This window comes from Leuresthes tenuis, unplaced genomic scaffold (genome assembly GCF_036924035.1).
Source record: "Leuresthes tenuis unplaced genomic scaffold, fLeuTen1.0.hap1 SCAF_24, whole genome shotgun sequence".
Taxonomy (NCBI): domain Eukaryota; kingdom Metazoa; phylum Chordata; class Actinopteri; order Atheriniformes; family Atherinopsidae; genus Leuresthes; species Leuresthes tenuis.
In genome coordinates this window covers 14,173,802-14,185,084 of record NW_027325378.1, presented here as the reverse complement: position 1 = coordinate 14,185,084, position 11,283 = coordinate 14,173,802, and the positions used below count along the sequence as shown (strand labels likewise).

The 11,283-nt window shown below is 41.8% G+C and overlaps 1 protein-coding gene across 2 annotated transcripts; it reads right to left on the bottom strand.

The window, feature by feature from the left end:
• Nucleotides 1-1,366: 1,366 nt before the first annotated feature.
• On the bottom strand, nucleotides 1,367-11,212 carry zdhhc20b (zinc finger DHHC-type palmitoyltransferase 20b). 2 transcript variants are annotated; one of them, XM_072378894.1, is made up of 14 exons: nucleotides 11,034-11,212; nucleotides 9,696-9,722; nucleotides 9,242-9,336; nucleotides 9,035-9,155; nucleotides 8,874-8,943; nucleotides 8,708-8,740; nucleotides 8,309-8,429; nucleotides 7,713-7,748; nucleotides 7,355-7,487; nucleotides 6,229-6,355; nucleotides 5,959-6,048; nucleotides 5,769-5,887; nucleotides 4,374-4,421; nucleotides 1,367-4,282 (listed from the first exon to the last, which is right to left on the bottom strand). In XM_072378894.1, exons 1-13 carry the CDS (start codon nucleotides 11,191-11,193, stop codon nucleotides 4,378-4,380), a joined length of 1,176 nt encoding a protein of 391 aa, XP_072234995.1. In that variant the 5' UTR covers nucleotides 11,194-11,212; the 3' UTR covers nucleotides 1,367-4,282; nucleotides 4,374-4,377. The 2 variants fall into 2 exon arrangements, with proteins under 2 accessions (XP_072234995.1, XP_072234996.1); XM_072378895.1 differs by lacking the exon at nucleotides 7,713-7,748 and having other exon boundaries at nucleotides 11,034-11,208.
• Nucleotides 11,213-11,283: the final 71 nt, after the last annotated feature.

Sequence of the window (11,283 nt, the reverse complement as noted above, 5' to 3'; positions counted from 1 at the left end):
GGTCAGCAGCAACACCGGTACAGCACAAGTCAAGGGCCTTGGTGTCACAAAGATAGCAAAGGTCAATGATCAACTGGGCTCCTAAAATCAAGTCCTCCAAGAGTGTTGACTGATCTGCGGCCAGAGCTCTGTTTACTGTTCCTAATCACTGTCTCCGGCTGACAGAACAAGGCTGCACGCAGTTAAGCCATCACCAGAGGGCTTTATCACATGCAGATGTTAATACTGGGGTCTGCTTCACAGAAACGATTAGTGAGAACAACTTACCGCAAATGGTGCCAGCACATGATGACTGGCACTTTCATAGTGAAACAGAGGATATTTAGTGTAAATCCGGTGGAAGTGAAGCGTGGCGTTTGCTATCTGTTTAAGCCACTTTGCTGGTGAGGTATTTGTATGTTTGTTTGTAACAGGGAACTTTTTAAAAAATTTTTCCTTCCACATTCAACCCAGGAAGTCTATTCTGTGTAGGGGGAAAAAAAAAAAAAAAAAAGCTGAATGGAACTGCCACAGCTTGCACGTGGGAAACAGACTGACTGGACACTGTAAAAACTCCACTCTTCTTACTCTAATGTAGCTAAGGTACGCAACCACAGTAATATTTACGGAAAGATTACAGCCACTTCATCCACATTTCCTTAAAGATTCGTTTTTTGCAGTTAAGCACCTAATTCCACTTCTTTTTTCTTAAATCACAGTCAAGCTACAGCTCTTTAAAAAAAAAAAAGGCAGGATACGTGACATAGAGACATTTTGTGTGTCTCCAGAGGAAGCTGCACCTAAAATCGAGCAGTGTGGGGCAATAGATTAGAACATTTTCTGGAGCTCGGTTGCCAGCTCCACACCTCAAACTGAGGCTGCCAGCTTGAGGTTGCACAAGTCACCCGTTGCACTGTTTGAGGGTGGAGATAGCTTCAGGCTTTATCCAGAAAGAAAGCTGGATGCCAGGGAGGAAAAAACCAAAAACAAACAACAACAAAAACAAGACTGTTCGAACAAGCTTGAAAGTCAATATTTAGTCTGAACTTTATTCTTCATCACACCCTTGAACCCTCGGAGACAAGCGTTCTGTCCTTTAATTAAACAGTCTTCAGGAATAGTTCTCCAGGCTTCTTGCAGGATCGTCCCAAAGCTCTTCTTTGGATGCCGGCTGCCTTCTCTTCTGTTCTCGGTTGAGATGATACCACACTGCTTCAGTAATGTTGAGGTTGGGCTGTAGGGTAGATTCACCCCTCAAAGCTCTGTTGGCAATCATTTTCAGTCCACAGCTTGTGTCAGGTAGCATACCTCAGTCAGTCAGTCAGTCAGCCAGCGCGGGAATATCTCAAATATGATAGAAAATTTAAGCTGGAGGTTTAAACAAACCAAAAAACAAAAAAGACATTTATTGTTATTTTCACGTTAATTGTACAGAGGCGTGTACTTCATCCACAAAATAGGGACAGTAAAATCAATCAGAAAAGAAAAATATGTCGTCTTTCTCTTACATTATCAACATATATACACACACACATTGTAAAATAGGACAAAAAGAGAGCAAAATGTAGCGCTAAGCAAAGTTATGATAGGCTACAACCTGCACGTCAAGTCAGACACAGTCTACATTTGAGTTTAACCCCCCCCCCCACAAAACTGATATTAAACTGAAATGAGATTTTCAGATTCTTCCGGTTTCAAAAGAGGTTTTATGGCTTCAATTATTCAGTTTTATACAGACCAGAGTAAAGCTAATTGAAAAACATGACACACACCTTGCAATAGTTTGAAATATATATATATGTGTATATATATATATATATATAAAAAAAACACGTCACGATCCCCGATATGACTGCACACATTTTAACATCAGTTAGCCATCATGCCTTTTTGAGCCAGAGTCTGACAGTTATGTTGACAGATGAGTAAAAATCTCATGGCTGCACAGAAGCATTCCTCCCAAAGACGCCAATTATACAAAAGAGAACACTCACTGAAGCGTTACAAAATACACGCACACTTAGCCTCGAGGCCGGAGAATATAGGCAACTGTAAAACAAGACGAAATAGGGCAGAGGTTTCAGAATCAGCGTTAGTGAGCCGGAACATGCCAGGTTCCTTACATATGCGACAAGAAAAAGAAAAAAAGTTTAAAAATCCTTCACTTCCACAAAGTCTCTGTGTGGTTATAAGAAAACGTCTGCACACATATAACCTTGGCTTGGATGATAATCTCCAAAAGTAATTTCATCTACTACTTAGTTGCAGGTTCTTAAAGTGTCATTATAAATACACCTGGGAATATATAAAGTCCAAAGAGCAGGCTGTTCTGAACAAGCCCAACTTTCCCCATCAAATGCCTTCGCTGTCCCGTCTGTGGTGTATTCAGCACAGATGGGACATGACACTTTTAACACTTTTAACAATACAAGCTGACTCTGTACAATAGAAAACGCTGTAAACATGGACCTCTGAGTCTGTTTACCTCAGGAGTTTGTGTCCAGCAACAGGCAGGGACGCGATCAGAGAAACAGCACACATCAGGAGCTCTTCACCGTTAATCTGAAAGCTTTAAAGTAATGCTGTGGAAAAGGACGGGAGTCCTTTCTGAAGAAATGGTTATTTATAAAAACAAACAAACAAAAAAACTTTCTTTACAGCTTTTGCCTAAACACAGTCACAAGATAACCAGTCTTTAAAGTTTTATACAATCGGAGGCCTTCGACCTTTCACAACACTGAGCTTATTCCAAAAATCACACAGCGACAACGAGAGCAGAAGCCGTAGTTGATGCCTCAACTCACTTTCAAAGTAAATTCAAATAAGTGGTAAAAGGAAAGCAATGCATAACAAATGCATCCGAAGAAAATATGTCAATCCAGGGGGAAAGCTGCACCTGTAAAATTAGACGTGACTTGAGCCCAGCCTTCGTGTGATGAACTCTCTGACTGAGTGTGAGCAGAGTTTTTGTCGCCACCCGCTGGTCTGCACTTGCATTACAACGACATCATGCCCCGCAACAGGTAAGAGAGACGGATGAATGATGTAGAAAAATATTGTCTCACATATGCCGCTGATAACAAGTTTGGTTATGATGACCCTGGCCAGTGAGGTTAAGATAAAGCTAAGATGCTGTAAACACTTTAGGTTCAGATGTCAGACCTCCTGACATTCCAGCCCTTATTTTGGCAATGCGTGTTGGTGTCTTGGTCGGGTTTGAAAATATCTGAGTTGTAGAAAAACAGGTCAGATTCTTACAGAACAGGTAGTGATGGGATGTGGGCCGTTGCACTGTGTGAAACACGGTTGGTAAACTGAGCAGCATGTTTTAACACCAAGTTGGCTTCAAAGACACAAAGCTCAATTTTTTTTTTCTTTTAGTGCCTTTTAGTTGTTAGAAAAATAAAAATGAATGACTGCCACTTCAACTGTTACACATTCTATCCCATACACGCACACAAAAAATAAACCATTAAACTACATGATCAAACATCTGTCAAACAACGGATGGACACGATTTCAGATAAAAATAAAAACAAAAAAACAAACAAAAAAAAAAAAAAAGCAGCACGTAGTTTTTTTTTTTTTTTTTTGATGGACGCTAAAAATCAACAAAGTGCAAATGCGCCATCTTGTGCTCTGATATCCAACTTGCCACCCAAAACTTCGTCTTCGCTGCTCCACTGAGCCGTGCAGTAGAGTTCTTGGGAAGACAGTCCAGGTTTTTGGTGGAAATCCATGAACCGTAGATGCGTTCCAACATTATCGGTTAAAAAAAATAAGACACAAAAACAGGTCACACAGTGGACTGATCCATCTCCACTGCATTAAAGAAACCTACACGCTGCGCTGCTCCGGCCCGCCCCGCCCCGCCCCTCACACCCTTTTCACTGCAGCATTGTGTCTGTACGATACTTCTCGGTGCTTCCAGAAGGCTTTGGCACAAAATGTTGCATCATTAAAACACAGAGATGCTCCAAGTCCCTCCGAGTTTGTTGAGATTTTCTTCATCGATTAATCTTCCACTTGTGAGAAGAAAAAAAACAGCACAAGGAAATATATAGAAAGCTGAATATGAGTGTGTGCGTGTGAGCGAGACTGGGAACAAGCGCGTGTCATATTTCTTATGGAGGTGGCTGTGAGATATGCTTATGAGACTACATGCAGAACTGCTATAAAAGCGTCACTGTGCTGTGACGGTCAGTAGAGTGCATTTCCATAGTTACAGGTCTGTGTGGATGAACTCGCTCTTGGGGCTAAACTGTCGGTTAAGGCATCGTATTAGATGACTGATGAGTTTCTCCTGTGGCAGAGAGGAAACGGCAAAAAATAAGAAGTGAGATTCAAAACTTGCTCAATGCTCTGAAAAACCAAAAGTGGCTGACTTTGGTTACCTGGTTAGGACTCACTCTCCATAGAGACTGTAACTGCGTCACTGTCAGCTGTGGAGCCAAACAGAACATGGGATAAATGTTACGCTGGAAGTGTAAAACGCAAATGAAGGGAGAATGCAATGATCTGAAAATACCGTAAACCAATATTCAGTTAATATCAAACGATTAAAGTGCACTTTTTTTCTTTTTACTTAGTAAAAAAAAAATCTTAGTTAATTGTGAAACAGGTCTCAAAAACATTAGGGCAGGAGTAAGAAAAAAAAGCTGGAAGAACATGTTGCAACAGACTCGTAAAACGAACAGAGAGCACCTTAGAGAGGCAGAGTCTCAGAAGTAAAGACAGGCGGAGACTCAGCAGTTTGCTAAAAGCTGCATCTACAAATTGTGGAGCGATGCTCTTCAATATAAAATTGTAAAGACTTTGACATTTCTATCATTTACTGTACATTAAATCATCAAAAGATTTAGAAAATCTGGAAAGATTTAGAATCTGGAGACTTCTCTTTGAGCAAGGGACATGCCTGGCAAACAGGACTAGGTGTCAGATACGTTCCAACCCTCGAGTGACTGCATTTAAAACAGCCACGACCCTGTCGTGGAGATCACTGCACAGGCTCAGGAACACTTCCAGAAATCATTTTCTGCTCACACAACTCACTGTCTAATCGACAAATGCAGGTTAAAGGCAAGAAAGAAACCAGTATTCTATGGGCCAAAGCTTAAAAACCTAAATGCGTCATTCTTTTCAGAAATCATGGATGCCACATCCTCCAGTCTAAAGAGGAGAGAGACCTTGCAGCTTGTTGTCAACGCTCAGTTCAAAAGCCCTGCATCTCTGACGGTACGGGGGTGTATTAGCGCCAATGGAATTAACAACATACACATCTAGGAAGGCACAACCGATGCTGAATGGTTTTGGAACATCATATACTCCCATTCGAATAAGACTTTATCAGGATTGTGCATTTTTCTGCGAGACAAAGCTAAAGCTCTTTCTGCATCTATTCCAACAGCACGGCCTCCGAGTAGAAGAGTTTGGGCGCTGGACTGACCTGTCTGCAGTCAAGACCTTTCACCATCTGAAAACATTCAGAGCTTCATGAAATACAAAATACAACAAAGAAGACCCAGGACTGTTGAGCAGCTAGAATCCTACATCCAAGAGACAATTCCTCTCCCAAAAGTCCAACAAAAGATGTTTACAGAATGTTGTTAAAAGAAGAGCGGATGCTTCAAAGTGGTAAACGTCGTCCTGTGCCAACGTTTTTGAGACGTGTTGCGGTAATCAAATTCAGTATTAGCTAATATCTAATGAAACTGAATGAAATGTCTAATTCTTAACGCACAAATCTACAATTTTATATATCGTCCAGCCTTTTTTAAACTGAAGCTCACCTGGTTTGAGGGCGTTATCAGCCAGCTGGTCAGCAATGTTGTTGGCGTGCTGCTCGTTGCTAAGAAGGCGATTCTGAGACTCGCTGAGTGGGCTCACAGGGACAGCTACGTCAGCCACGCTGCAAAATTAAGCATCTTTAGCACAGTTTCAACACTACAGGGGCTGCATACCATGTATTTTCTATGTCACCTTCTATTGGGCTCTGGATGCAGTGTCACAGTGGCCTGCTCCACATCGGTGTTGACCAGCCGGGTGGGGAACGTCAGCCCATCGCCCTGGCTGGAGGGAAGCAAGAAGGACACTAAAGATTAGGGATTGGCAAACACGCTGTGGATGGGTTTTGATTTCCACAGCAGCTGCAACAACCTGAAATGTCAATATTCACTGCGCTGGAACAACATCCATTTTCTTTAAGTGTAAAACCAAATTAATTGGTTAAACTACACGTTTGTCTTTTACCTGGTGAAGATGGGCAACAGCCAGTATTTCTTCTGGTCTCCAAAGACCTGAGCGATATTCTTCCGGAAACCCAGAGAGAAGCCATTCTTATCAGAGCCCGTTCTAAACACTGGTGCTCTGAATGCCTCTGCGGGGAGGGAGCAGCATGCAGAGAAGGTCATTAAACAATAAAACAGGGGAACAACAAACAGAGCGGGTCGGACAACAGATTGGAGGACGTCGAGCCTGTGCTTCAGCTGTGACACAGACATTAGTACGGACAGAAAGGGTTGAGTTCATATTTAGAAACACTAAAAATAAACCTGGTAAATGTCACATTCTACCTTTAAAAAAAAATTGGACGGCCAGATAGCTGTCTGTTATGTTTGAGAAGCACAGTGAATTCAGTCTTTTCTCTCTCTAGTCCTTGTGTTAACTGAGATGAAAAGGCTGAAAGATGGCATTCTCTTAAGCGGCTGAAAAAGCTAAAAGGCATCTTATCCACCTCAGCCTCATGAACTGATGAGCACCAGTTTTTCACTGAACAGTCACAAATTATTATTATTTTTAAGTATTTAATTTATTATTTATCTTATTTTATTATCATTTAAGTTTTTTTTAAACTTTTGTTCATGTGTTCATCCATTCTTCTGAAGCTAGAGTACTTTAAAGTCAATTTTCCACTAATTTATAAACAAAAAATGGCTTCTTACGGCTAAAATCCACTGAACTGGAGCTGAAGTTGATACAAGATGACTTTTCTTCTTTCTTTTTTTTTTACCTGTTCATGAAGTCAGTCTGACATTTGATCATGTGATTAACAGATGAACGAATGAAACGGTGGTGACAAAGATGAGCTACAGTGTAATCACGAGCACGTACATAAGCATGTACCATGAGTCTAATATGAGCACTGAAACCTGGACACATACACCTCAGTGGCATTTCAAGAAGTGTCATTTACTTGTCAACTTTTTTCCAGCTCGACTTGCTTTAATTTGAACTTCATGTCTAAAGACAGATGTATAGAAATCTATTAGTCCTCTTTGAAGTGCCAACTGACATTTTAAGCCTAAAGAAATAAATGTTCACATCCTCAACAAGCAAAACGAGTTAAAAACCTATTGAATGTGTCAGCGTTTCTTACCTATAGTGGACCTGTTCTTCCCCACAAGCCAGAGGTGGTAGCTGAAGAGGGACAGAATACTGATGCAGAACATGGCCGCCACAAAAAAAAGAAACAAGACATGGAATTTGGCATGAGTGTCTGGCAGCTCATTCTGGGGAAGACATGGGAGAAGAGCAAAGCGAGACAGGAATCAATAACAAATTCACTTTGAGTATATTTATGGAACAGAAGGAAAATAAAAGAGGGAACGCAAAAAGACAGAGCGATAGGAGAAATGAGAGGAGTCGTGTGTGAGCCACGTCACTGCATGCACACCACGATGGCATAGATGGAGACGCGCTTCAACACTAAAGGCTTCGGAGGGTGGCTCGGTTACCTTTGGGCAGTTTTCTGCCGATTTCCTCCGGCAAAGCTTTAGTACAAACAGAAACAAGACTGGTTAGCAACACCAGGAGAAAACAGGTGGGAGGGCGGGGTGGGGGACTAATAAGCAAATTCAGGTCACGGCCAAGTTCAGTGAAACAGCGGAAAAAAAGAGTGGGTGAAGGTAGAAAATGTGCCAAGAATTGAGAGAACAAAGAGATGAAAGAAGAAGAAGAGAGAGGAAATGAAAGTGGTCCTGCTAAAAGAGAGAAAACAGAGGAAGGAGAGGAGGTGTTTGCCACTGCATAAGAGGGTCTGACTGATGGAACTGATAGTGGAGAGGGAGACAGAAGAGAGAGATCAGAGAACAATGGTCCAGTGTGCGACAACTTGGGATAACAGAGGGGGGAAACAGAGAGGGGTCAGGGGGTGAAAGCTGAGAGAGGACGGAGAAAACAGAGGCGCAGCACAGGAGGGGAGAGGTCAGCACCATGCACAGCCAACTCAAGGGATGCTCATCCTGGCTTTGCCATGCACCCAAATCTGCATCTGCAGACACATATTCATATTCAACACATATTCACGGACGTGTCTGCACGGTTTACTCACTGTCCAGAACTTTATGAAATACTGTAGAACTGTTGCTGCAATGAACAAACAGTAGACCAGCGAGTAGGCCAGGAAAAGGATGAAAAACTTATAGTTGGAGAAGCCTACACAGTTGTTAACCCTGCAGACACACAAAAGTCACATTTGATATCACTTACTAAGAGGGAATCTTATCAAGTTCAACATTTACAAAAGGTGGAAGCTTTGTGCTTCTGGAAAGAAAACACCAAACAGTTCTTTTTTTTTTTTCAAAAGTAATTAAAAAGGGAGGTCTCTGGTGCTACTGAGGTTCATTAAGCAAAGCCTGCACAAGCTATTTAAGGTCTGACAATGAAATTAATGCACATAATTAGCCATTTGAACAGTTTTTGGCAGAAGCAGGAAGGTGGTCTTACATACCAGGGACAGTGGTGGTCCATCTTCAGCACACACCTGTCACATACAGCAAAAAAAACTATTTAAAAGCAAAAGACCCACTTTGTTGTAAAAACTCCGATTAGTACAAATACTGGCTAAAACATGAAGAATTCTCACAGCTGGTCGTTAGTAAATATGACTCTCTTACATGTCACAGGCAGAGCAGTGATGACACCGGTCCGGCTTGATGACTTGACAGCGGTCACAGTATCGGATTGCTGCAGCATGGAAACGCAATCTTTTGTCATAACTGCATAGCTCTAACACAGGCAAATTCAATCTCATTAACATCTGATGTTACAGACATACCTCCAGCACCAGTGCGGGTGTACAGGGGCAGGCTGGTGGCAGCTCTCCACAGGATCTCCTGCTGGGACTCGGGCCTCTCCTCCTTCTCGTAACGCTCCTTCTCATCCTTTGGCAGGCAAAACTGGGGCGGGAAAGAGCGGCATCGAGACAGGGGATTACAGACATGCAGACAGAGACGGATTGTTCCAGGGAGTTGGGCCATTATACCTCTTTGGAAGGGTTGGCAGGCTTGGTAAAGATGGTCTTCCAGTAAGACCACACAAACATGATGAAGGAGAGGTGGAAGAAGATCAGGTAGACAACTGGAGGGTGAAAACAACGTAATCAGTCCAATTTGTGCATCAACGCTGAACACCGCTACTGTTGCTAAGGCGGGAAGCTAGAAGAAGAAACTGTACATCTACATGATTAATGAAAGAGGAATGGAAATAACTAATGCTGATTGAGGGGGAGTTGCTGGGCTTTTAGCAGGAAAGCCTAAGCACTTTGAGAAGAAGCACAGTTTCTGTGCCAGCCCTTTTTTTTTTTTAGAAAACTCTACAGAGCACATTTCAACAGACCTAAGGGAGATTAACCCAATAACAGGCCACAGGGCACAGTTGAGCAAATCAGTCAGAATGGATTAAATAAATGTTGCTTTGCTTTTTCTTGGAACACTTACTCTTCTCTCCTATACTGGGAATGGTTACTGCAAGAGACAAAGAGAAAATGTAAACGTTAGCCCATCAACTATACTGAACAATTGATGCATTTACATAAATGGCAGCAGGTTTGGCAGTAGGCTAAACAGGGAAAGTGAGGATTGTAGAAGTCATCCATCTTGCATTTGCTGCAAAAGCATGCCAGACAAAATAAAAGACCACAGCACGATCAAAGTGATCAGCTGGCATTTTCCTTTTAAATAAAAGGTTGTATTATCCAACCTCCTTCTAATGGACAAAATCATGAAACCGCACGGTTCATGGTTCAGGAGCTTTGCAGACGTCTGGCGCTCAGACGTTCGGGAGCTTTTCATCGTCTCATTCAGCAGACAGAGCTTGTGATTCAATTGCTTTATCCACTGCTCTGTCCAATGTCAGGAACAAAGTTTTGAGTTCAAATTTTGATTTTATGTAAACCGAACTTCCTCCGAGGAAAAATAAATTTAAAAAAAAACTTTACTCAATTTGCTGTGGAAATAGGAATTTTCTCTGAATATTTTTCAAATGAAAATGACAAAAACGCGAGGCTTTTAAAGAAAGACAGTTTGACAGTTCATGTTATATATTCTGTAGGTTGGGGATTACATGGGAAAGCACTATTATAGAGCCTAAACACAGACTGAGGCTTTCTGAAATATACTTATAGGCATTTAAACTGCACTTTTGTTTAATTTCCACGACGTACGAAAACAAAAAACATTAGACACCGACATTAAATTCTGTAGGGGTACATTTGTGATGGTACAAAAATTGAAAACACTAAAAATACACGAGCTGTGCATAATTCATAAGTCAAGCCCATCAAATCGTCTCTTTTCCTCCATTTACTGACAAAGTTACAGCACTATCCCTCATTTAATAGGGGAAAAAAATCCGCCTGAGCCTAAACAACTCGCTACTAAACCAATGTGCCAAGTTAATTACTGGTCCCAGCAGTCTATTTAGGAAGAAAGTACTGATGTGGTCAGCCGGCCAAATACCGTTTAGCTAGCATTTCCATTCTCCACTCAGACTCTATTCAGCTCGACACAAAAACCACAAAGCCAAGAGGCTCAGCTCTGTGAACAACAAAAACGAAAGTTTTTCTGTCGCCAAAACACATTCCCCCTGAAATTAAAGTGAGCCCACAGCTAATAATGAGATAATTCGCTGTATCTCGACTTAACAACACCTTTGTTGAGCTGCACTGCATTCACTTCCTGATGGCAGCAGCTGTATGGTTGTGTGAACGGTACAATGGAAACAACCCCGTTTGACTGTAAAAAAATGCAACAGAGGGTAGAAAGACATTGACTTACTTATACAAAGCTCCACCACATAAGCGTAATAGGACCAGCAGACGACAAGGGCGATAAATATCACAGGTATCCATGCTAAACCCCGTTGACAGCATCTCAGTACGTGTGTAGGCGCCATCTTTTCCCCTCTGCTGGGGAAAAAAAAAGGGAGTGTCGACATGTGACGTTACTTGAGCGAAACGAGACAGGAGGCGGTCTGTTAAAAAAATTAAAATGAAAACAAAAAAAACCCCCAAAACTGGTCGACGTC